General features: G+C 40.8%; 1 protein-coding gene across 6 annotated transcripts in view; it reads right to left on the bottom strand.

Annotated features, from left to right (window-relative positions):
- Positions 1-505: 505 nt before the first annotated feature.
- Positions 506-27,371, bottom strand: part of LOC147607770 (uncharacterized) — a 54,181-nt gene continuing 27,315 nt past the window's right edge. Inside the window, exons 3-5 of one of the 6 annotated variants that reach the window (XM_086789731.1) lie at positions 19,103-19,183; positions 18,915-18,958; positions 506-755 (exon numbers count right to left, since the gene is read on the bottom strand). In XM_086789731.1, the coding sequence (XP_086645857.1) occupies positions 731-755; positions 18,915-18,958; positions 19,103-19,183 (150 nt within the window). In that variant the 3' untranslated portion in view covers positions 506-730. Of the gene's footprint in view, positions 756-17,805; positions 18,774-18,910; positions 18,959-19,102; positions 19,184-27,371 lie in introns of those variants that run through there. The other 5 variants (XM_086789729.1, XM_086789730.1, XR_015264575.1 and 2 more) reach the window with 5 other exon arrangements.

Genomic DNA, 27,371 nt, shown 5'->3' with positions numbered 1-27,371 from the left:
GTTCAAAAAAGAAATCATTAGAAAGTAGATGTTTGGCTTGGATAGATGTGGACCTACATTGATCCACTACTTCAAAGCAAAAACTACAAAAGAGGGCTAAGGAAGAGATAGTGAAAGGTGCACGATGGTTGATTACTTCAAAGTCCCATAATTTATGATCAAGTATAATAGAGTCCAACTCAAGTTGTCGGGGAGGGAGGAGATGGACAGCACCCAAATAGGAAGGAGAAATCACTTTCTGAGAGAGGGAAAGGAAGAAGGAAGAAGGAAGAATAAGGCTTAGATGATAAAGAAGAAAGGGCTTCTTTTTCATCATGGTCCAAAAGATCAAAGTCAAGGAGGGGATTGACAATTTCAAGAGTAGATTTTATTTCTAAAGGAATGGAGGGGAGACCATTAATTTGAAAGAGCTTGTTTACAATAGAAGGTAAGGTAGAAAAATAGAAGTTAAGGTCACAAGAATCCTGAAAGTCAATAACTGGTAGAGAAGAAAGTAAATTATTGAAGGCCTCTACGAAAGAGGCTTGGTCCTTTTTTGAAGTAACAAGAAGGGCAATCCAATCATTAACAGAGGCAATAGTAAAAGCAGAAGGGGTTTTGGTTAGCAAAGCTTGCTTTTCAAAATCCAATAATTTTTTATGAATATCTAGACCTTTAAAGCATGAAAGAATACATTGGGTCCCAATAGTAGGAATGGCGAGTGAGACATTAGTAGCAGCATACCCCGATTTTACCAAAGAGGGGATCCATTGATACTGCACAACCAGAGAATTATTAATACAAAGGTTAAACAATAAACAATAGTCTGAAATAAATAACAATAGTCTGAAATAAGATTGTATGGTACTAGCTCGATCATTAAAATATTATTTTACAATTGGAACATGTTTATATCTCTAGCAGAGTGGCAACGTCTTTAACCACCATTATCCAAGGGATGATCAACTATACATGTCAACCAACCAGACAACATACAAAGTTAGGACTTTGAATACATTATATGGGTGACAAGTATCCAAGCATTATTCATCCGCTTATTATCGTTGTCACGTTTAATAGAGTTTAAAGAACAAAACCAACTCTAAAGCTAGAAAAGAGTATTGATCATCCATCTAAATCAATGTGTTAAGAGAGAGACTTTTAATCCTTCTATTATGGCTATTAAATAAAACAATGGTTAAGTCAAAAATATTAGCACAAACAAAGTGTAGAGTTCAAATAATTATATATTAGTAAGTGATAACTAAATACAATCCTAAAGAGATTAATTATATTGTTGATTATAAGTATAATTGGCCTAAAAATAATTATATCAAGTCCCAATTATGTCAATAAGTGCGTGCTCCTCATAGTTAATTGTAGAAAAAATGGCAAGCAATATTATTACCTAATGAAGTAATCAAAAGCTGTTAAAATGAAAATTTCTTCAATTATCATCAAATTGGTGTTTATATATAAATGTGTGTGTGTGTGTGTGTGTGTGTGTGTGTGTGTGTGTGTGTGTGTGTGTGTGTGTGAGAGAGAGAGAGAGAGAGAGAGAGAGAGAGAGAGAGAGAGAGAGAGAACAAAGAGAAAATTAGTATTTAAATGAAAAATCCATAGTGAGAAATGAAACATTGTTAATAAAACATTTGGGTAAGATATTAGTGTTAAAGTTATTAAACCATTGTTAAAACTATTAGTGTTAGTAAAACAATGTTAAAACTATTAGTGACCATATAATCATGCTAAATAGTATTAAAATAAAACTCTATAGAAAGGACATTAGAGAGAATTATGTACTTATGCTGATTAGTATTTAAATGAAACTTCAAGAGAGGACATAGGCAATATTGTATAAGTTTTAACTTGTATACATATATATTATGAGTTATACAAACATCAAGATTGGCATTAACAAGCATAAAAGTTACAAAAAAAGTTGTATGATAACCACATTATGAAAGTGCAACTTAGCTTGAAGGATATACTCACTAGAAACATCATAAATGAAATGCAAGAAAACACCGTAAATAAAATCGCCAAGCTGAAATACTCTCAAGGTGAGGGTAGAACAACGTAAGGGTTCATGGTGAAGGCAAGCAATAAACTTAGTAGTGTAGCGTGGTGTATAGATTAAAAATAATAAAGAGCTAATACAAAGAAACATTAACTCTGAACACAGTGTAGCACAACGTTATTGCCAAAACCAAAGATGTACATGGATTGAAGGCGCAGAAAAACGAAGTGAAGGCGGAAAACAACGAAGGAAAGTGGGCGGCTTAACCAGTGTTACAGCCATATCCCACTCTTGTTTAGTTGAAATAGATAAGGTGTAGTCCGCCAACTACATGAGGTATTTATAGGTGGTTGAGTGAGATTAGTTAGGTGGTTGAGTGAGATTAGTTAGGAATTAATTATCCCTTAATTAGGTAACACACCGCCACCCATACTCGGCTCGTAGCCTACCATTGATAATGGTATTAACTGCGCATATTGGTGCTAGCGAATAATGTATTAAATTAACGGATAGTCCACTTTAATGTATATATAAATTACCATTGTAAAGGGGGTCTATACCCTTATTTATTGGACTATTTACTAATTAAAGGTTAATTGGTAGATAATGAAACTCTTAAACTTTGCTCAAAATAGGAAAAAACAACTAACAATTTTTTTTTTAAAAAAAACAGCCTGGGTCCAATAGAAATGCACTTATGACCTAATACAGAGAAAAAGGAGCAAATCTTTATTGAAAAATAATATAAAGGGTCAACTAGGTTCACTGGAGAAAAAAATTTCACTCATCCATATCCCCTAGGTAAAGAGAATGAGCATATGTATAACTATACACATAACTTGTGTAAAGTGGGCTTACCAATCCACTGACATGTCCCCAATGGTGCATCCTCACACCCCACCAACCAAGCCAGCTCTCCATGAAACGAACTTGCTTTGTGGGTGCTAATTGATTTCTCCAAAAGGAGTGGATATCCTGAAATAATTGTTCAACTTCCTCCTTGGTTGTTGCTAGCCGCCACCTCACATGAATCTTTGTGATCATCGTGATGCTCTTTGAAAACATATCTTTGTTATCAAGGTGCAAGCTTTTCTCCCAATGAAATAGACATGAACGTTCTCTTCCTTCCATTACATTGTCTTCTCCACCATTGAATGCATGACGAACTACAAGCTAGCTTGCTTGAGCTTCATCTACCACCATGAAGCCATAAAAGTTTGCCTTTCTTTGACCATTTCGAAGAATCACCTCATTCAATGTCTCCCAAAAAAGGATTTATGCCTCCTTGTCCTCAACTTTCATGTCACATGAGGATCTCCCCCGCAAAAACTACATCAACCAACACACAAGACATGACATTAGTGGCAACCTATGAGTTGACATTAGTGGCAACCTACGAGTTGACATTAGTTGAGGCAACAATGTTAAGTGTTTACATAAAAGGGCTTAAGTATTTGGGCTTGCCTTGGATCATACACATGGCAAGCAAAAGTTGTCCATCCAACTACGTGCTTCGTGTGATCAAACATCACCCAACTTGTTTTTAGATCACCCTTCCCTTCCATATTCATCCTATTAACTAGATCTACCCCTGACGCTAGCCCCTTTGTTTACATCTTGAATATGAAGCATCAATCCTCTTCAAATCCTTGTCCTGAGAAGCGACTTGTTTGGAAAAAATCATACATACATTTTCGCTTCAGTTCCAATATATTGTCTAGCCCACCATTTCCTAACAAGCTGTCCCTCTTAGCCGTTGCAACCATCCGTTGGAGACTATAGAGATAATATCACATAATGCTAGTCAATTTAGTTATTTTAAAAACCGAAATCATTTTACTGGAATATTTTCAAAATAATGGACATAAAAACATACCTTTTTGTTTGCACAAGAGACCCCATCTCCTCAAACATGTGGGTCAGCTCAGTGTCACCAAATTGATGCATGGTGGAAGTAGAGTTATTCATTATCAATTCCTTAATTAGCCTCTTTGCAACATCCATTTGAACCTTTCGTGCACCTGCAATGTGTTGCAATTGGACAGTATCTTCGACCAATTTCTTCACCCGTAGGAGATGATTTCATGAAGTCCCTTCTTAAACTTTGTGGGAGTGTTGGCCCAAGTGTATCAATAATCGTGACATGCCATTTAAGGAAGGCATAACAAAGTATGGAGTACATGGACACTACATCACAATGCTCTGGCAAAAATGACATTTCAATGAACCCCCATTTGTTGTTGCAAGAAACTCGAGCTTAGGTTTCTTTGTCAATAGGCCCTTGAAGAGATAATCATTTCTGGATCCTACATTTAATAAACATGGACAAGAAGGATTATGGCATTCAAAAGCTCCTCCACAATGAGTAATGCACACAACACCATCAAACACTATATTGCTGTCATAGGCTTTGTCCTCCATAGGTGTCCATTGTACTTTTACTCCATCACAACCATACCTTGACCAGATGGCAATTCGAAAATGCAATCCCCATTTTATGTTTAAGGTAGCTCATCAACAATTTTCACATTCCCCACCTCCTTATTAGCCTCACCAAGATGGTGTTGCTATACTTTGACATTATGATAGGAATAATGCTCTCACATGGTTGTTCCTTTTGAAGCACATCGTTGAAGAGCATCTCATCATCACTATAGTCAAGTGTCATCACCGGGGTCACCTTCCCTTCATGGGTATTATCTCCAGCTAGAATAGATGATTTTGAGGATGACCCACATGCTTGAGAGCTTGTTGCCCATAAGAGAGTATCATATATACTGGTTGCATGCAAGGATGACTTTAACCCTGAGTTAATGGATGTTGAATAATTTGTATTTATAATCTTACTCTATCATATTCTTGTGATATGCAAAAATGTGTGTCTAGAAAGAAAGAGGTGTTAAAGATGCTGGTGGGGAGAGAGAGGCTACAAGTAGATCTTGGTATTCCCAAGGACAACAAAGAATGGTGACATTATATTTCACTAGAGTCAAATGATGGAGCAAGCATGCGCCTTGATGGTGGGCCTAGATATGGATGTGGCATCTAGTGTGCAAGTGCCTGGTGATGTGCTAAAGTTTTTTAGAGCGTGTCGCTAGTTGCACTTCACTTATGCATTCCATTCTCTACAAAGTGAGATGAATAGCTCCCTACTTCCCGAGAAGCAAGCACAAATACACCTATCTGTTCGTTGTCTACTAGTGTATAGATATGGTTCCATTTATGTCAAGAAATCATTTAAATCTTCTTTTGGATAAACTCAATCATGTTTGGTTGAGTATGTATCATTGTGTTGTGATGTATTGTTTATAGGTGGCTACAAAGATTGAAGATGGAAAACTCCATTGGAGACTTTCCATTAGAATGCCAGGATTGGCTAATGGAGAATGGGCCAACCTTAATGTACCCACATGAATTGTGGACTGGAGGTTTGACTCATTGGGAGGTTATGGTTTGCCCTTGGTGGTTGGATTATCCAAGTGATAAGATCCACCATACTAAGATTCCCTTTAAACAACATAAGATGTGTCAACATTTTCATGTTGCATAGACCTAATTTTTGGATGTGGACTATATTCTCATCTTTTATAAATGCAACAGAGTTTGATGAATAAGTGAAGAAGAATAATCAAGAAACAACATATTTGGGATTTGCATCAAAGAAAAATGAGAAAAGGACCAAGTTTTCTCAAGACCCACGAGCGAAGGAGAACTTGGAGTTTCAACCAGGAGAGGGAAGCTAGCAAGGGTTTGTAGATGAGAACGTGGACATAGATGGTATGATTTATGTTTGCAAAATTCTATGGAATTTTCATGATTTTATAGCCTTCATTTTAGAATTGTCTACCAATGGAAGTGACACGCAGGTCACCAAGTATACCATCGTGTGGTTAAATCAAACATAGGAGAGGTTGGTCGGGCAATAAACGTAGGAGCATCATATAAGTAAGCAAAATATCTTGCATTATTTTTTGATTTGTATAATTTAAGCCCAAAGGGTGAGTCATTATATTTTTTAAGTATGTTTGTGCACCTTGCAGCGTAACCCGAAAGGTTCAAGACTTCCTGAAGTTGACTAGTCTACCTAGATTGTTTTGGAAAGGGAATCCTACAAAGAAGATAGCCAATATGGTTTGGGTTAATTACCCAACTTCCACTCCTATATCACAATTTGGCCACAAATTTACTGTGCCATGGTGGAATGTATGGACGCCTGACTGGCTTGCTACATGGAGCTCCTACACTTGCAGACAAGACACTAGCTAATGGAGGCTGGTTCATAACAACTTGTATTGCCAACTTGTATATAGTCCTTGGGTTTGCTCATATAATGGACCAACCCTCACAAGCAGTGTGACCAAAGTTGACAAACACCTTGTAACATCATTAGTTATTTCACATTAGCGTGGCTTCCACTAGCTAAGGCGATCTTTGTCCAATTGCACAAGACAGTATGTCGCGGTCTTATCATTTTTTTGGGGTCTGCTCCAAGCATTTATATCCTGCTTTTCTTTATCCTTAGGTTTTGGCATAAGAGAACTGGTCAATGCAACTTTCATTTTGCCTTTGTCCATGCTAACATTTGGGACATGTTGTACATTTTTCTCCTTTTGGGGTTGCATTGTTTCCACTAGAGTGTTAGCATTCGATTGCATTGTAGGGAGGCTGCTGGTGGTTGCAATAATAGCACACTTGGAGATTCTAATTACATATGACTATATTTTCCTAAGTGTTCTCGTGATTGCATTGCAACGGGGCTGGTGGTGGTTACAATAGCAAAGTCGGACAATCTGATTGCATATGAGTAAATTTACCACAAGTGAAGCAAGGGCCAATAAATCTTCCTCATTTAAGTTTTAAAAAGACATCCTAGGAGGGCATGCCAATCACTCCACATCAAAGGCAACATCTGGTGGTGTGGGTTTATCAGTATTTCATAATATGCAAAACCTATTGACATTTTCATTCGAGCATGGGGGGCATACAACTTTACCCAATGCTTCTGCCAAAAATGGTAGTGCAACCTGGCACACACACATGCACACCACGTATACATACATACATGTATACTTACACATATATACATATACTCACACATATACACATACATACATATATACATGCATACATACGTGCATGCACACACACATATATATTTATAGAAACACACACACACACGCACACACACACACATATATATAGAGAGAGAGAGAGAGAGGGAAGCTACCAGTAAGAAAATTTTAAAAGTGCCTCTTTAAAAGACTATATGGCCTTCTTAAAGAACTATATGGCCTCCCAAGACTCTATGGCCTCCCAAGTGTGATCTTCCTTATAAGAAGAATATATATAATAAGGAAACTTTAAAAGTGCCCCTTGAAAGACTCTATGGCCTCCAATAGTGACCTTCCTTATAAGAAGAATATCTAAAACATACTTGCTCCTAATTCCTCTTTTATAATGGTTCATGAACAAGTCTTTTTTGTGAGGAACAAATTGAGTTAAATCCTCTCATTGAACAAGCTTGTCATCCATACCGACGTTATATCCACCTCCCCCAACATCTCTTTCAATCTACTTCAACTTTTTTGGATCTACCTCACTAAATACTTGAGTAGTCCTAAAAGGTTTTCTTCACTTATAGGAGAAAGCTTGTAAATCCTTAGAAGGTCTACTACACTAAGCAGAAAGGTTGTAAACCCTTCGAAGGTATGCTACACCTATAAGAAAGCTTATAAACCCTTATAATTTTCATAACTTGAAAAACCCTTTGGGATTTTAAGTAAACTCTCATCAACATAAAACATCCTAGGTGGAAATTTTTAAGTCATATTAACTTAGCCCTATCATATTCCATGCACATACTTTCCTTTTTGTTTTAGAGGAATAGCTTTATATATTAATAATAGCTCAAGTAACATAGTGAAAGGGCATCAAATGCAAAATGCCTACAAAACATCTACATAGGTAGCCCTATCATGTTCCATGCACATAATTTCCTTTAGAGGAATAGCTTTATATATTAATAATAACTCAAGTAACATAGTCAAAGGGCATCAGATGCAAAATGCCTACAAACCATCTACATAGGTAGGTTTATGATGAATTTATAAAAAGATGTATAACGCCCCTCAACTGCCTATACACCATCTACATAGGCATGCCTATGATGAAGATATACAAAGATGTATAAGGTCCACCTCAAACTAGGGCATGAGAATTTATTGGTTACATCTAGCTATTCATGGCTGGCACACCTTGGCCATACAATTGACCAAGGGTAAGACTCTACAACATATTATTATATACACAACATATGAACTGTACAAGTCCCGTGTTAAAATCCCATCACTTTATAGATCCTTAAGCTAAGTGGTTTTTTCTCTGACTACTAACAATTGGAGCTTCCACTAACATATCCTTTCCTCTTTTACATCATGATAACTTGAATATACACTAGTCTAGAGAGGGGTGACAGTCAATCAATCCCAAAAAATAGAATACATGCCAAAGCCATAAAACTATACTGAGTAGAGATGACTCGTCAAAGAAAACATTAGAGTGGAGAAAAAGAAAACAACCCACACAAAAATGTGGCAAGCAAACAAAAATATAGAGAGAAATACACAATCATAAGAGTGTGTACACATGCTCAAGGGAAAAATCCTCCCAAGGAGGGAAAAAGTGACCAGACCCATTATAAGCCTACGTACGTTCACACATCACTACCACATAAATGGCTATAAATCCCCCCTGTAGTGATGATGCGATCATATATCTAAAAAAATATAGGGATCATGTAACTAGTAAATCCCAAAATAAAAATAAGCCCAAAGCTTTGACGAAAAGTTTCAAACTTCTCTCATGAGGGAGCCTTCATGAACATAGCTCCCACATTTTAATATGTACAGACATAAGCTAGGCTAATCTTTCTTGTAATGAGACTCTTCCTTACATAATGATAATGCACCTCAATGTGCTTTATACGAGCATGAGACACTCGGTTCCTCAAAAATAACCAACACACTTTGGCTGATAGTAAAGATGGAGGTGGGGGACTACTCCCGAATCTGCCAAAAGGTGTATGATCCATACACACTCCACAGTCACTATAAAAAATTCCATGTACTCAGCTTCACAGCTCAAAGTGCCCACTGCTAAATGGTTCTTACTAAGCCATGATATACATGAATCACCAAGATAAAAGTAAACGCTACTAGTGGACACTTGTGTGTCATAACATCCAACCCAATTGGAATCACTCGTGTGTCATAACATCCAACCCAATTGGAATCACTGAAAGAATTCAAATGAATATCATCCCCCTTCGCACATAATAGCCCAAGGAAATGATGAGTACCTTGTTAGTATTGGAATGCTCACTTGGCAACCTACTGCCAAGTGATGTATCAAATGGTTCACATCATCCTGGAGAATGAATCTAACACCTATCTCTATTGATGTAGCAACATTCTTACAACCTTCAAGACTAGACCATGTAAGCAGTCTCTTTATGTAATTTGACTATAACATCACAATTCCATCATTATGTTACATAAACTATATGCACAAATAATAATGTAATGAATCCAAATCTCTCATCTCAAGTGACATATGTAACTCAACCTTGAAGGCTAAAATATTCTCCTCATTAGGGCACATGAGTAGCATGTTATCAACATTTAAAATGATGACCAAAAAATAATTTTTGATTCTCTTTACATAGAGGGTACTCTCGGTTGAAATATTACAAAAATCATTTGCAACCAAGTATGCACTTATCTTCTCATACCATGCTTTGGGAGCCTCTTTAAGGCCATACTAAGCTTTTCTACCAGCGTACTTTAGACTCTTGTCCCTTCTCAACAAAAGCCACAAGGATAAGATATATAAACCTCCAAATGAAAATCACCATTCAAGAAGGCGGTCTTGATATCCAAGTGATGTACATTCAAACAAGATGCATAGTGCTTGGGAGCTTCATGAGGCTCATATGCCATCATGGATTAGATGTTATGGCTTGTTTTGAAGGCATTTGGGAAAATTTACAACCATATACATGTGTTCTTGGCACCATATACATGTTGGCATGAGTTCTTGGTGCTATAATCCATCCATGTGGATTGTATTTGTACACATCTATGGTTTCGAGAACAAAACCTCTTGGGTGGGGATAGTTTGTAACAAAGTTAAAAAGGTCTCATGTGACTTGTACCCAAGGCCAAGGGTCTAGTGAATGGGAAAAGAACCATGCCCATGGACACATTAAAATGTAGTGTGAAAGGGTGGTCATGTATATAAGTCAAAATAAGCATAATTTGATACTAATCACTTTACTAATGAAAAATTACCATTTCTCTATCTAATCATATGCTAATCATTATAAGCTAAGCTAATTTAAGGCTAATCCATGCTAAGCTAATCTAAGACTAATCCATACTAATCTAGGCTAATTTAGGTTAATCTAGGTGTAGCTTTCTTTTAGTGATATCATTTATAACAAAGTTAAAAAGTTCTCATGTGACTTGGGCCTAAGGCCAAGAGTCTAGTGAATGGAAAAAGGACCATGCCCATGGACACATTAAAATGTAGTGTGAAAGAATGGTAATGTATATAAGACAAAATAAGCCTAATTTGGCACTAATCACTTGATTCCTACAAAATCAACTCCCCATTTTTCAAAAGGTTGTTGAACTATTATTGGAATGAGGGGCATCCTATTCCTTTGTTGTGGTACAACAAATCTTTGACACTCATCGCAATCCTTGACAAATTCTACTTCGTCACTAAATAATGTCGACTACTATAATCATGTTTAGAGAACCTTTCATGATGTTAACTCCCCAGCAAAATATCCTCCTTCAATTCTCGAGTGTGCATCGTCCAACCTATGTATGAATTCGTCATCTCGAACACACGTCTACCAAAATATTATCTTTACCCAGCTTATATAGTTGTCCTGCTAATCAGTTGTTAGGGACCACTAGCTTGATGAGTCATCGCATCTTATCCTTGTTTAAGGGTCGATCTTGCATAAGCAAGATATTGACATATTTTGTCAGTCCAATTAGACACCATGTCGATCTTAAACAAGCACATATCTAGGAGATCATCATCTACTCCAGTTGGCCAGTCCCCCCATAAGGAATTCATGATATATGATACGCTAAAACATGTTGTAATCATTCTCTTACAGTTCAACAAAGCTTCACTATCTAAACTTGTTAACAACTTTGATTCTAAAAGGTCAGCATAGTACCAACTCTTATCATAAAGATGGAAGTCAATGAAGAAGAACCCTGCTTTGTTAAGTCCAAATCAATGTACTTTCTACCACCCCACCTAGGGGAGTACATCAATTGTTGACAACACGTGCATCCAATTTTCACTAAAATATGGAGGAGGAAGAGACATATACATCATGTCCGCCCCTCCCCCAACATTTGGGAACAACTTCTCGTTCAGCCATTATAGACTCATTTCCAAAGAGGTTACCTCATGGGATGAGTCTTCCATGTTTGCATGTTCATTATCACGTAAATAGACTTAGTCTAAGGCCCAATCACGTAACAATGTCGCCTCTCTAGTGAAAGATTTGCCAAGTGTGACATCATTCCAATCTAGTTAGTGCAAGAAATTCATCCCCTATGAATGTGTAATGATATCAGAACGAAAATGTTTTCAGTTTAAGACATTTCAAGACTCCCATGGGATCTTGCTGATGTTTCATCATCGACCATGTTCACAACAAGATCCATTCATTCAAAGGCAAGCTTTCCCCATTTTTTCCAACCATTTTTTAAAATGATCCTCATTTTGCTCCACCACCATCTAGGATAGCAATTGCCTGATATCTATTTTGGTGGATAGGAATGGTATCATTTGTATCCTCATTTTCATGGTAGTGTTCCAATTCATTGACTAGAATTTGGATGAATCCAGGAGCATTACTATCCTTTCTCAAAGGTTGTGAGACATTGACTTCTAGGTCATTTCCCAATTTAGCATGTGGTTCTGGAGTTCCCTTCACCCATTATTTCACGTCTCTCCGAAGGGTAAGAATACTACGAAGCAAGGGTCCTATTAGCATTGTTACCTCTGACTATAAAAATGACAATAAGCTAGCTATGTTCTGTGGTCTGCATCCTACTTTATTTTTTCCAACCAACTATTCTATTGTCTATTGTGATCTGGGTGTATAAACCCCATCCCTTGTTTCAAACATCCTATTCATGAGGTTATTTTCGGATTCATCATTGGAGCTCAGTTTTTTCTCCTCTTCTTGCTCTTGAATTGGCTCTCGAATATCAAATTTTATTTCTTCCCTTACCTCCTCATGGGGGTACACTATTTGAATAGCCTTATTGCTCCTCAATATTTGCTTACATTTTCCCTTCTCTAATCAAGGCCTTTGCAGTTTTCTCCTTTTCAACATTGGGATATTCCCCAATGCCTTTTGGGATCACTGGCCTTTCCAAGGCGGTCTGTTTTAGGAGATTTCTATATCCGGATGCTATCCTAGCTAGATCATGTTGACCATGTTTCTATAGACCCTTCATTCTCGAAACATCTTGGATAAGGACTAGTGATTCACCCTTGCCCACTCTCTTCTCCTACGTATTTTAGAGGTAGAAGTCGGTAACTGATGGGCATCCACCTACGGAGAGAGGTTGACCAATGAACAATTGTTGCCATGCTTTCGGAAGGAGGTACAAGATCCAAGAATGCATGACTATCTGCTCTTATCAAGACCAGCTACTACATTGGATGATGTGTGCTGCAAGATGGCCATTGAATTCGAAGATAACATGTTGGAACTACTTCAGTCTGAAGAAATAAGACTCCATCCTAGCTGCGGCATCCCGAGTGTCAAGTTGGCATGACTAAGGCACTAGGGAAAGACATGTCGATGATTGACCTCGGCCATCCTCGAGATGGTCAACTTAAAGGAAGTAAGGGAACCTTTAAAAATGCACATCTCTACCCAAGGAGAGAGCTAGCTTGGTGTTTGATATGTAGACAAAACCACACAAGCACTAAGTGCCCTCATCTGTGACCCAAACCACTTTATTGTGCACATTGCAGACGCCTAGGGAACCATGATACATCTATGTATAGATATGGTGCCTCAACTGCTATCACAAGTACCACTAGAGCTAGACCAACTTTAACTTTACCCGCACCATCAGTCTAACATAACGGTGATGCTGGACCACCACAAACACCAGGACAAGGTTATGCGTGGGGAACGTATAGGGTACCCCAATGTACCCTTACTACCACCACCAGTCCTACCACCCCAACCACCTTCACCGAAGATAATACCAATCAATCAGGTTTTGGTTGAAGAACCACTACAAAAAAGTGAGTATTCTCATGCGTTGGAACTAAACCATGACTATTATGAGGAGCCACAAGATATTGTGCCCAACTTTTATGTTATGCAAGGAGCTACATGAGTGCCAATGTTTCAAACTGTTGTCCAATGGAAGGGGAGAGAAATGAATGAAATAGCTTATAGGGCCCAATCGAAATGTTATCATTATCAAGGACCCATCGAATAGCAGAGTGCCCACTCAAAATGGTTGCTCTTGCACAATAGGAAGCTCCGCAACAAGACTCCAGCATTCACCTATACAAAGTGTGGAGTAGATCATCTCATCAAGGATTGTTCATACAAGCCAAGAGGAGAAGTGTCAACTTCTACCAATCTTGCAAAGCAAGCCTTCACTTGATAAGTATACAACTAGGACGAATAGTGGCCCCATTAAATGTGTTAACCTGAGCCCAGACCCATCAATTGAATAAAGATAAGGTGGATGTCTATCAATTACCGACTTCTACCTCTTAAATAGCTTACATCAAGAGATCAGATGTTTGAGACGAGAGACATAATCTCTCATGAAATCATGCTCATGTTGTTTGATATTGTAGAGATGTGCCACTAGGCTCTACTTATCACCGCTACTTGCAAAACTTGGCACAAAGACATTCTTAAGCCAAGAAAAATTAACCTTATCCTCTGACTTTAGAGTTCTATATCATTGGTGTGCCTTCCCATAATGTTAGAGAAAAAGAATGGATCTTTGTGAGCTCATCAATGGGCCCACATGTCTCACAAATAGCCTTAAAGATTTTCACGTGTTGGATGGATTCACAAACTCCATCAAAGCTTTGCATGAGTTTTGCAATGTGGTATGGCTTCATGGGGTTTTGCCTTGGGGCATGAACCTACGCAGACGCCCAATTCCCTTGCCACCCCCTACCTATTTCCATTGCCATCCTCGATCAAGGTTGTTGTGGTTAAGACTAGAGCTAGCTCAAAAGTTGGTCTTGTGGGGTGTATTACTCATCTTCCTCTTTCCCTCCCCCTTTCTCGACAGGTTGGCTTCTTGGTGGTACTAATCTTTGCCTAAGGTCATGGGAAAAAGGTGAGACTTCCATATTTAGTGCATTTTCCCTCAAGGGAACCAAGTTGTTCCTTAGGTTTTTCCTCCTTTTCTACGTTGGGTCCTACTAGCCCATGGAGGGTAGTTGTTTCCCATTCTCCTTTTGGATCTTCCCTTATTGACTCTAAGGGTGGCATTCCATCTGCCAAAGCTTGAGCAAGGGCTTGGGCTTGTGCCATATGATCCATTATATCCCTTTCCTAGGTGTTTCGCTCTAGAGCTTACATCCTTTTAAGCTTTCTTTGTTATGCTAAGGCCCTTCTTGCATCCAGTTCTTATTTCCTTTGATTTAGAATTTACACCTTTTTTAAGTACATGTGATTTGTAGACCAATCATACGCCAGCTTGGATTCTTGCATAAATGGTCGGCCTAGTATAACATTATATGACTTAGGTTGCTTTAGAAAATTCTTCACCACACAATTGGGTAAAAGTAAATCTTGATTTTGAAGTCACGTTGTATTGGTCATTGTATCATCCGCAATTAGATTTGCTCTTTCCAAAGGAGGTTTGCCTCATTGTTCCCGTTAGTGCTTGGCAAGGATTGTTACACCCACAACATTGTTCCTAGTAGTGCATAATAATGTTTATTCCCATTAGTGCTAATGATTGTTACGCCCACACCACTATATATAGAATTGCAATGGCTTCCCAACCTTTGTAAACAATGAATAATAATGTTAATTATAAACAATGGACAATGTTTATCTTTCTCATAATAATCTCCCGTATTGTTGACTGGAATGTTGGTCAATCTATGTTCCTCAATTTCTTCAATCATACTTGGTACTTGGGTAGGAGTAGGTTTCATCCATCCAGTCTTTCAAACTTGGATTCCTTTGCAAAAGAGATCCAATAGGCATGCTGATTTTAGATGATAAGAAAGCTAACAAACTTGTAATATCCCTAGAATATGCCCTTGCAACACACTCATATTCAATGTGTTACCGATAGGTGATTAAGGTAACTCCACCTCATCCAAAGGTGCAAGCCCTCCCTCATCAAACATTTTAACCATCAAACTTCTCGGGTTTCTCTTCAAGTTGTTCAAAAATATGATTAGGTATTGTCGAAGGTTGTTGGGTCGATAAAATATTTGGATGCATTATTACAGACTCTGTAGAGCTCACGGATCATTCCACTTGGCAAGGTGGCTAGAGGTCAATATCTTATTCGAAACGAGATGATAGGGTTTGCATACCGCATAGTACTGCGGTTAGGAGGAGGAACCTTTTATGACTATCACAACACTCTTACAACAAGTCATCCAGGGATAGCTTTTCAAGTCATATGGTTTAACTTGTGACATTGTGAGCGAAGTTTACTGAACAAATTCTAGCAGCTAGTCTTCCAAAAATTGGAGACCAAGCTAAGTTTGAGTTCCTCTACGACCAAAAGATGGAGAGGTGAATGAGATTTTGGAGGATGTGCTTCGTGCATACATCTGCTAAAGACCATCAGACTAGGACAGGTATATCATGACGGTTGGGTTTGCCCATAATAGTGCTAAGTATACGACCATTGGTTACAGCCCGTTTATGCTGATGTACGGATACCAACCTAGATATCTGATAGCTATTGGATTTTAGGGTATTCAGGCAAGTAGAGATTTCTTGGCGCATATGCATAAGATGCTAGCCAGAGCTAGAGATTCTATCATGAGTGCTCAAGATAGAGCACACTTTCCTATGCATTAAAACCAATCACTCACACCCTCTGCAAGGTGCATCTCCTGAAGTCCTCTAAGGGGGTCTCTGCTCTCTCCAATCAATGGCCCAAACAACTATGCCCCACGTAACCACAATGGCCTCAATGGCCCAAGCAACTATGCCCCACGTAACCACATCTCGAACATAGTGTTGGTCTACCTCCAATGGCCAACCACTTGCCAGCTGCCAAGCTCATATGTGCCAAGCTCCTATGTGCCACATGAAAAGAGTGATCTTTTAAGGTCGAAAACTATCCCACAACTACTTTCAAAAATCTGAGAGAGTGCAGTGGGAGGGCCTGAAACCACCAATGTCATGCTGCTACTAGGATGGCCTCTACCTTTGATATCTGAATCCTATGGCCTAGCCATGCAATGTAACCAAAAAAGGGATCTCCTCACTATCCTTTGGATCCTGCCATGCCCACTCTCCCAAGTCCCACTAGAGACGCATGAGAGGTTGGCCCTCCCAAATCCATAACTGCCAAAGTCTCTCTCTGGCCGCCTTGGCCAATGGAGGGTCAATGTGCCACTCCTATGCATTAAAACCAATCACTCACAGCTTCTGCAAGGTGCATCTCCTAAAGTCCTCTAAGGGGGTCTCTGCTCTCTCCAATCTGCCATAAACCCAATAGAAAAGGTAAGGCGGAGCTCTCATCCACGCCATGAACTGCTCGTGGAATATCGTGCCTCGTGAACACTCCCAGCCACTGAGGGAGGGAGGGTCCGGTAGTGAGGCTAGCCAATCCGGTGGCATGGAGGCGTCAATGTCGAGCCTAAGTCTATCTCCACCCCAGATCCCCCTGAGGCCTCTCTCTTAGGCCTCCGGGGGCAACTGCTTGAAAGTAAGCCAATCTCCAAGGAGCACGGCTGTGCTCAAATCTCCCCATGATACGTGCGAGCAAGCCCCGAAAACTAGGCATAGACAAATTCTTTTTATAGAGAGTTAGGAGTCAATCAAGGCAATATAGGCCAATACGAGGATGTGTTTTGTGGTGGTTCTACAAGTGAGTATGTGCCTAGACGAGAGTATCTACGCTTGCCATGGACATTGCAAATCAAAGATAGTCTTACCAAGGGTCCCTATGGGCAGGCATTGGTGGTATGGGACGCAAATGCTGACTAGCATGTGTTGATGGAGCGGGGCCTTAGCCCCTTGGCTCGAGGGTGGATTAAAGTACTTATCGTACTGATCCTACGGTTGGGTGGTGAGGTTGCCTACACCCCTTTTGTTTGGTTTCTCTAATCTTGTTCGGATTGTGTTTAGGAGATCTTGGTTAGACAAGCCTGGGAGGGCTCTCACAATTCTTCACTCGTGATCCATGATTGCTCAACCCAATCCCATCATCCTTCTTCCTACGGGCCCTTACATAGGAGCCTCATAAAGCATCTACATGTTCGTTGAGGGTAGAGGTTCAAGAGAGAGAACTCCTCTCTCCATAGGCTCCAGGATTTCGGGTCTAGCCCTCCAAATGGAAGGAGTCTGCAAGCCTTGATCATTGGATGCCATGTCTATAGTATGACGCAATTGCCACTCAGACTTGTCATTTTTCCAAATTTTCACTTATCTAAAGTCCCCTTTTTAGGCTTACTTTTAGAGCCCTATCTCTTATACTAAATGTGGACACACTTTTCTTATGCCTTCTCACATAAACGCATGCTTGCTTCTCTTGTTCCGTCATGTGCCTGAGATGAGGTTCATCCACAACCAGCAAGTTTTCTACAACTAAATTTAATGGAGGATTTCAACATGTCAGCAGAAGCAAAACAAATTCTGAGAGAGCTGATGTGGGGATCACTTAACGTGTCACAACAAGTCTGCACTATTTAAGCTGTCCATAAACTCTGCTGCAGGCTGTCCTTATCAGACCAAGTAGGCTCTCCCCATAATAGGCCAGGCAGGGATCAGCCGTTCCCAAAAGAAAACGTTCACAACTGAAGCTGTTCACCCCTTTCCTCGTATCAAAGACCCTTGCATGCCCTTTCCCTAGTCCATGCTGTGTTTCTTTGGTTCGCATTCCAACACTTGCGTACGCTATGTGCCTCCAAAACTGGGGAACTCTTCACATGCTTGCATTTAAAATATCCTAACCCTAATCCCTGATTGCCATGTCGCGTGCATCCTTGTCCAGGGATGATGCGTGAAACCCCACACAGCCGGCATTGTTGGCTATCCATGTAGTGACTTGAATCCATTTAAATTTTACTACTACTCAGGATCATGAAATTGATACTACATCGAAGGCAACACCCTGAGAAGAGCATTTTAAAAATTGTTTGGATCCAACCCTAGACAAGGCTTGAAGCTACTTAAGACCCTAGTAAAATCAATACATAGTATAATCTCTTGGAAGCTCTAGCGTGACAATTTGCGTCTGATTGTCTAGTTGACATCCTCACGCATAACTCACAAGAAAAGATCCTCCCAAAAAAAAAAAACTTGGAAATATTTCTTTTGGCTGCATTATTTTTAGTGGCTGTAAAAACCAGGGCTATTCTGCCGCACATCAACGCAACTCTTTACAATAATAAGGAAGCCCAGGCTCCTATGAAAGCAAATCCACCCATTGGAGCCAGGAATGAATAATTCCTATCTTCCAGGTATGCTACAGTGTAGCAGCTACACAGTCAAAAGGCATTAATTGTTAAATAATGTTTCGTAGGAATTTCCAAGTATTTAGCATGGATATGATTCTCTTAAAAAGACACAAGGTTTGCTTTCTTTGGAAATTAAAATGCACACAAAATCTATTTTACTTACGTTCCAGAGAAAGCTATGATGCCGACTGTTAGAAGACCTCCAAACTGCACAAATTGCAAACAATCAATAACTGAACTTCCAGCAAAAAGACTGTACACATATCACAAACAATCAACAACTGAACTGAACTTTGAAAGAAGAGATCGTACACAGCAGACCACTCAAAATTGCTTGTTTTTCAAACTTACAACATGAGGATGTTTAGTAAGAGGTGCAGCAAGAAGAGCGGAGGTATGAACAAGGTGGTACAAACTGGCTGTTTGCCAGACCTGCAAAAATTGTCAATCAAAGCAGAGCTTGAACGACTCAAAGTTCCCATGAAAATTTGAATTTTGAATTCCACATATACAGCTCTCCAGCACCATGCAGATTGATCTTTTTTCTTCCCAACAGTACAAACTTAACTCTTAGTACCCTATGTTGAGCAAGCTGCCAAATTATATCTGTGAAAGCAAATAACATTAAAGAAATTTGTTTAAACATAATTGCCTAGGTGGGTGATGGCACGCACACCTTGCATTTATGGGTACAAAAGCCCCCATCATATGACAGACATGTCTAAATTGTAGAAACTTAGTCAAGAACCTCTAGGTCTATGAGAACCTTGCCACACGAAAACAGAGATAGAAGCAACAAATAGGCAAAGGAAGACACCAAGGTCCAAATTGAATAGCATAACCAGCTTTGAAGAATCCACTCATCCACAATCCCTCCTGGTTGTCCAATAGCCCATTTGGCTCTTCCAAGAGTCCACTTGGCTGTTCCATGAGTCCACTTGTCGATCCCACAGCCCACATGGTTGTCCAATAGCCCACTTGGCTTATTCATGTGCCCAATGGCTGAATTCCATGCCTAACAGCTGAGTTCCATGCCCAATGGCTGATACATGTGCCCAATGGCAGAGTTCCATGTCCAGTGGCTGCTCAATGTGGATACATGTGCCCAATGGCTCCCCAGTGGTTGACAAGTTCCCGATCACATTTCCATGCCCAATGGCCACCCAATGGTGGCTACATGTGCGCCAATGGCTGTGCCCAACGGTGGATACATGGGCCCAATGGCTGATTTGGCTTATTCGTTAGCACTACCTCCTGGATTCTTAAAGGAACGTCTGGGTGTGAAGGTGATGAGATTGTGCCAGTAGAGGAAATCCCTAATCTCAAGGACATGACTAGATACATTCCAATGGAACCCACGTTGGTTCTAGATCAACGTACTAGACAGTCTCGGCATACCATCTATTCACAGTACTTGATCAAATGGAAAGGACGGTCTGAGGTCAAGGCTACATGGGAGTCAATGCATAGTCTAAAGATTCCCTGGATTTATTGTTGAGGACATCAATGGTTCTTAAAACGGGAAGTATGTTACGTTCCAAGGCTAACCAGGGTTAAGACCTTCGGGTTAGGTTAACCACGTGGAGCTATACTATCCCCCTGTGCTTGAGGGTGAGCTTGAATGGCTCCGTGGTTGGACGGCAAGCTAGATGCCCGAGTCTTTTTGTGTGTTTCCTATTTGTTAATGTTTAATCACAAGATCTACTAGTCTGGGGGCTTGACAAATTCGTCAACCCAAAAGATAGAACCATAACTCATAGTGGCCATAAACGCGTCTCAAACGCAATCTTAGGTACGTCCTCAAGTTTAATCCTTATTTGATAATAGCCTGACCATAGATTAATCTTGGTGAAATACGTAGCACCTTGAAGATGATCTACCAAGTCATCCATCCTCGGCAAAGGATGTGTGTTCTTCAGAGTGAGTTTGTTCAAGCCTTTGTAATCTACACAAAAGCGCATGCTACCATCTTTCTCCCGTACAGAAGAACGGAAGCGCACCATGGAGACTTACTAGACTGGACAAATTATTAAGATAATCTTGCAGTTGCTTCTCCTTGCTAAACCGATAAGGTTACCGAGAATGGGATAACCACCAAGAAATAGCTGAATGGCATGATCAATGCCCCTAACGGGTGGTGGACCATGAGGTAACTCGCTCGAAAATACAACATGAAACTCTCTTTAAATATCATCCAAAATTTGTTCTCTTCTTTATCGTTACCTTGTTAAGAGCACAATAATCCACACATTCTATATGTACGATCTTTCTTTTGCACCAATAGCACAAGTGAACAATAAGGAGAAGAGTTGGGTTGTATTAACCCTTTCTCAAGTAAGTCATTTACTTGCATCATAATCTCTTCTTGCTAACAAGCATTTACCCTTTATGGAAGCCAACTATGCAGTGTGCTACCAGGTATCACATCCATATAGTGATCTTCCGGACACTCAGGTGGTAACTCACCAGGCAATGCGTCTCAAAAACAATCACTATAGAAATGTAGAAAGTCTACTTGCTATCAAGTTAGTTGATCAACATTCAATCTTTCATGCTTAGCACTCTCTCTTGTGAAAACCAAGTAAGAACAAGCTGATTTCTTTATTACTTTATTGACCTGTACATGACTTACGATAGGTACGGTACTTTCTAGAGTACCAACATCTATAGCAATCTCCCTAGCTCTATGCATAAAACTGATCTTCTTGGCTTTGTATGGTTTCTTTGGCTCCATACGAACATGCCAAGACATTTCCAACAAAACATCACAACCTGTGAGAGGAGCAACCATAAAACTCTCATGATCGAGATAGCCATGTATGCGAATGTGGAGTATGCCAATAATTGGTGTTACATTAACTCCTTTACCCTCAAAAGTTGCATCTACGCCCATTTGAGTGCCATAATCAAATACATCCAATCCTATGGCAGCAGCCATCTGCATAGAAATGAAATTGTCCCTGGATGCATCATCAAAAAGAAATAGTGCACATTGATCTTTTAATTGTCCCCATGGTTTATTTATGAGTCTCTCAGTAGAAGTGTGTCCTGTGTTTCCGTATACATCCAGCACAGCATTTACATGAGGCTTTTTTGTACTGCTATCTACATTCCTTGGGTTTCGTGGGCACTCGAGATATATGTGATCTTTACTACCACATCCAAAACATTTCCCATCACGTACATAATCTCTCCTTTGCTGTTTTGACAGCCCATGGTCATTACGTTTGCCCCACGGCGTCTTGAATGAGCATTCCTTCGCATCTTGGACATCTTTCTAATCACTTTTAAAGGGCTATCCGCCCTTTTTCTAGTCATAACCAGCCCTCTTCTTACCCTTGAAAGAATCTGAAAATGGCTTAGATTGGTCTTGTTTTATGTGTAACTTTTCAGCTACAGTAGCCAAATGTATTAACTGTTGAAGAGTTTGATTCGGATACACCTCAAGACTCTCTTGAATGATCGGATGCAAATCGGACTCAAACTTTCTTTTCTTCTCTTCATTAGAGAGTGTCATGAAAGGAGTAACCTTTAGCAATACCTTCCAATACTTAACAAAGTAAGCCTGCACCAACTCCCCATCTTCCTACATTAACCAATCCCATTCTTTGCACATATTTTTGGCAAAATTTGGCAATAGGAATCGAGCATAAAACTGCATGTGCGAGCAACACTGTGATCTAAAAGTTTGAGCCATCCACCAATCACTACTTGTGTCTTTTAGATGCATACCCACATGCCTCAGTTTAGACCTTTCTGAGAAGTCTTCGTTGCAAAAAGCTCACGTCGAGAGAGTTCCTTTCAGGCCGATTCTACTCGATCTATGAGTACCACTTGAGATAGTGGAAAGAGGACTTGAGATGAATCCCGTAACTCTGAATTTGATGTGCGGGGTAGATCTCATTCAAAGAGAGAGCCAAAGAGTTTAAGTTAGGGGATAAGGACATTAAATTTGAAAATTGTTATGACTCACCCTAACCCTCCTTCAAACACATCTAGCAAGAGATTACCTAGTGAACCGCAACTGTCGTGAGGATCTTTCCAATGGCCAAGCTCGTAACCCTTGAGGTCTCCAAGCTCTATAACTCCTTGAGAAGCAATTCCACCACGCCTCCCGCGAGCGTTGTCACACCGCCGCGTTGCACTACGGGCACTCGTCCCTCCTCTCACCTCACTTCACTCACACACACTCACTAGCATGCATTAGGGAGAGGGATTAGCAAGAGGATTAGCAAGAGCTCGTAACCCTTGAGGTCTCCAAGCTCTACAACTCCTTGAGAAGCAATTCCACCGCACCTCCCGCGAGCGTTGTCACACCGCCACGTTGCACTATGGATACTCGTCCCTCCTCTCACCTCACTTCACTCACACACACTCACTAGCATGTATTAAGGAGAGAGATTAGCAAGAGAATTAGCAAGAGCAAGACTCTATTGCACAATGGGAGAGTATATTATATTATGAGAGAAATTCACTTATATACATGGCCATAAGTGTTCACACTCACTCAAACTGTGACCGACCGAGCATTTTAGACTCATAAGAGGCCTAATGCTATTACAATGACTACTCTCATAATATATCCATGAAGTATATCACTTGGGACTTCATCCTATATGCTACCACATGCTCTTGAAGTGAGAATCACCATAAATACTCCATCACACCATTATGGGTGCCCGTCCAAATGGTAGATTTGGACACCATTGCTTCATATCTTGAATGTATGACCCTTTGGTGTATTTACCTTGACTCTTTGATATAAGATAACGGTAGTAGTTCTTGTTAATCCTAATAATGGGTTAACATTTCCCCCTTCCTGATGCCGATCATATCCTCATGATCACATTAAAGACCTTTTGTGTTGAGAGAATGAACAAGCTTTGTCGATGGTTTTGATGTTGAGTGACGTTCAATGGTCTTTGTTCCTCCGGAAGAAATAAGAAAAGCTAGTTAGTGAATGAAAAGGTTAGTGGTTTGTTGAGAATTCCTAATGGAGTAAGGGAGTGGGGTTTTTTACAAGTTTTTATATTTTTGTGAGCTTTTTTTTTCAGGCTCACTTTGTTTTTGGCAATCATAAGCAAGATTACATGTGATTTGTGTTAGTGGGGATGCTAAGAGATGTTAATAATGGGAGAGAAGAGAGGTAAGGATCCGAAAAAACGTAGACATAATCATCAGAATGAGATGGTGATTCTCACTTCCTCATTTGATTCATTGAAGCAACACTCATCATTTAAAGAAATTGATCTTCGATGATGTCCCTTTGTGTGGCATGATTCTTGTTAAATTTTTTTGAGTAGAACCATTTCCTGCATGCTTCTTCCCATGTGCTTTTTATGTTTTTATATAAGTATATTCAAGTACTCTTATGAAGCAGATATACATGAAGTACAAGAAGTAAGTCATGTAGACTCTTATTGAACTCCTCGGTGTTGAAGTAGCCACTTGTTGGCGAGGCTTGAAAGAATTACGTCAACTTGCGTGACTAATATAGATATCTTCACTAAGAATTGAAGATCATTGATTTGTGAAGATGATAGCGTCGTTTGGAGAGGTTTGTAATTTGAAGGAAAATTCTAGACGATGGATTGTACCATTGACCAGGCTTTCGTCCACCATGGCTCCCCCATCCAGAGATATACTTGGAAGTTGTCGATGGTGAGGCTTTGGTGCAAATGTTCTCCAATGCATGAGTATGGATATGTACTCATGGAGCAGCTGCTATATTAACATAGCCAAAAGAATAGTAAGCGATAAGCTTCACAAAATATAATGGCTATTGAAGATCCTTGGGAGTTACTTGTGATTTTTATCACTTCTAGGTAGACCATATGTGTGACTTCCTTATGTTTGTGCTTTTTTTTTTTTTTTTTACTACCACCTTGCGAGCAACAGGTTCTTGTGGCTACTCTCCTTTTATAGAGAATAGGTTCTTATGTCTGCCGCGTAGTTTCTGCAGTTTTGCTTCACATCTAGAGAGGTAAAAAGAGCATTGTGAGTTTGTCTTTGATGCACTCATAAGTCTTCGTTGCATACGTGAGAATTGATTCTTGGATTTTTGGCTCAAATGTTGTCGAGACAGTAGATAAGACTACTAGTTGGTTACCATTGGGATTACTTGAACACAAAAGCTCTTGTGTAGGTGCTGAATGCACGAGAGTGTTTGAGTGACTTGCTTGGTGTTGCTTGGGCCTCCATTCTTGTCAAACTTTAGATGAAGTTGTTGGGTTGAAGTCAGTGGTGAGGTTTTCTTCATGTTGTTCGATTTTGGCAACCATATGATGGGATTACCATCATAGTATCCTTGATGCAGAAGTATATACACAAACACCCATCTTCGATGTACATTTTGGCGCAAGACAGTGGCTTTTTGGATCAGTGCTCCGGCATGGAGCCCAGACCCGGATTTTAGATGGATTCCTCCTGGCACAGCAGTGCGGTATCTGGGATACCAGATTGGACTTGATTTGTCACCTGAGCAGCAGATCGCCCCGCTTCTTCTGAGCATTCGGAAGAAGCTTTTATATTGTAGTACAGCTCGGCTTTCCTTGGCTGGGAGGGTGGTGGTGACAAATCAGGTGCTTTTAGCGACTATGTGGTATATCACGTCTTGTTGGATTTTCTCGAGCTCTTGCATCAGCCAGGTACAGAGGCTGATCAGGAACTTTCTTTGGTCTGGGCGGGATGGTCAGCCGGCTCGGGCTAAGGTTGCTTAGGCAGTTATTACTCTTCCGCTGGCCCAGGGGGGCTTGGGCATTATAGATCCAGCTGATCAGAGTAGAGCCTTGTTGGGGAAGGTTATTGTTCGTGGGCTGCTTCCAGGCGCTGAGCCTTGGAAGGAGCTTCTTTTTCAGCGGCTGCAGGCTAGAGCTCCCCCAGCAGGGGGCACTTGGGCACCAGAGATACGATGGATCTTCACAGAGATGAGGAGGACAGGCCTCAGTAGAGGATGGGAGGACAGATTTGCCTTGAGTATCCTACGCGCGGAGAGGCTGAGTCACTTCAAAGGGGGGCTGATTATGAGGGACAACATTCAGAAGACTCTCACTGAGGAGTGGTTCACGCCTTTTGAGCCAGCGGCCCCATGGTGGATGGGAGCCTTTACACAGTTGGAGATCCTGATTGCTGTCAGAGCTTGCACTGAGGATGGTAGATGCCTCTACTATGAGATACACGATGAGGGCAGACTTCAGACAGTGGAGGCGGAGTCGCCTTTGGTTGCAGAGTGCATCTTTCAGAGGATACGGGTAGTGGCCGCCGCTTCTCGGAAGTGGCATATTGATCGAGACCCTGCAGATGTGGACTCTGATTGGTGCATATGGACATATGTTGCGCGTCCCTTGGCCCGGCTCCACAGTGGGACCCTGGCGAGTACGAGTGGCATGATCCTTATGCGTCCCCCGAGGCCACAGAGATCACCTTTTTCCAGTACACTGTTCGGTTGGGGAGGCATATTTTGACTGCGTGGACGATGGTCTATCCAACTACATCGGAGCATTGGCGGCTACAGGGACTCTCACAGGAGTTCCTAGAGGATTTTTGGACCAGGCTCTGGGCTAGCAAACACGCACGCAGGATCTCGGCTTTCTAGTGGCTGGTTGCCCACAGGGGCTCTGCAGTTGGCACCTGGCTTGTCTACAGTGGCCTTCCGTCGGCCTGCGTCCGATGCGGCCACCCATTGGAGACACAGCGACATTGCCTATGGAACTGTCCACAGGCGCAGCAGATTTGGCTGGGGATTCTGCGCATTTTGGCCCCCCTCTCTCCAGAGGGAATGTATACGTGGGGAGCCGCTGCTTGGTCGACTTCGTCGGGGCTAGCTCTGGGATACGAGACGGAGCAGGCCAGCCAGGCCATCAGATTCATTGGGGGCCAGCCTCGCCTTGTTCCTTCACTGGATTTCTCGACAGCTGGCTGGACACAGGAGAGGGATTTACGATGGGAGCTCCTCAGCAACCTCACCATATGGTTCACCTGGAGAGCCCGTTGTTTCAGGGCCTTTGAGAGAAGACTGGAGCCACCAGCAGAGACTGTTCGGGCTATCTAGTAGGAGATGATTCACACCCTACGAGGCCAATATGACCGCATCCGGGGCGACTCGAATCGAGCGATCTTGCGACGCCAGGCCTTCCACACCACTTGGTGCAACGGCCCTTTCTATACTCTACACGCGGGTACCCCCGCTGGCACTACAAGCCACCTGTTTGGATTTTCTCCCCTCCTATTGTATGATATAGCCTCTCAGTTATTTGTACTTTTCTGCACCTAGGGAGAGTCTCTCTAGCTGCCTTCATTGGATCTCTGCTCTGCCTTCTTATGAGCAGGAGAGGGTTTGTAGCCCATTGGGCTTTTTTCTTTTTATAACTAATGAAAGGATCTTTTCATGGAAAAAAAAAATTCCATACCTCCACCGATTATTTGAGTAGCATAGCTAAAGTAACCTCGAACTTCAATGTTTTGTCCATTGGCTCCTCTTGCAAGACCATTGTCTGTAGGGATGAGTTTAAGTTGTCCCAATGACACCCAAGTGTCTATTTTCATGATGTTATGACTAGCTCGAGGGCTAATCAACACGCGATTGCGCTTAACGTCATTATCTGTAGGAAAATCTAACCAT

The sequence above is a fragment of the Cibotium barometz genome, chromosome 54, assembly GCF_041138505.1.
Source record: "Cibotium barometz isolate CiBa-2024 chromosome 54, ASM4113850v1, whole genome shotgun sequence".
In the NCBI taxonomy this organism is placed as follows: Eukaryota; Viridiplantae; Streptophyta; class Polypodiopsida; order Cyatheales; family Cibotiaceae; genus Cibotium; species Cibotium barometz.
Note: the sequence above shows the minus strand (reverse complement) of the source record. Positions and strands in the feature narration are given on the sequence as shown.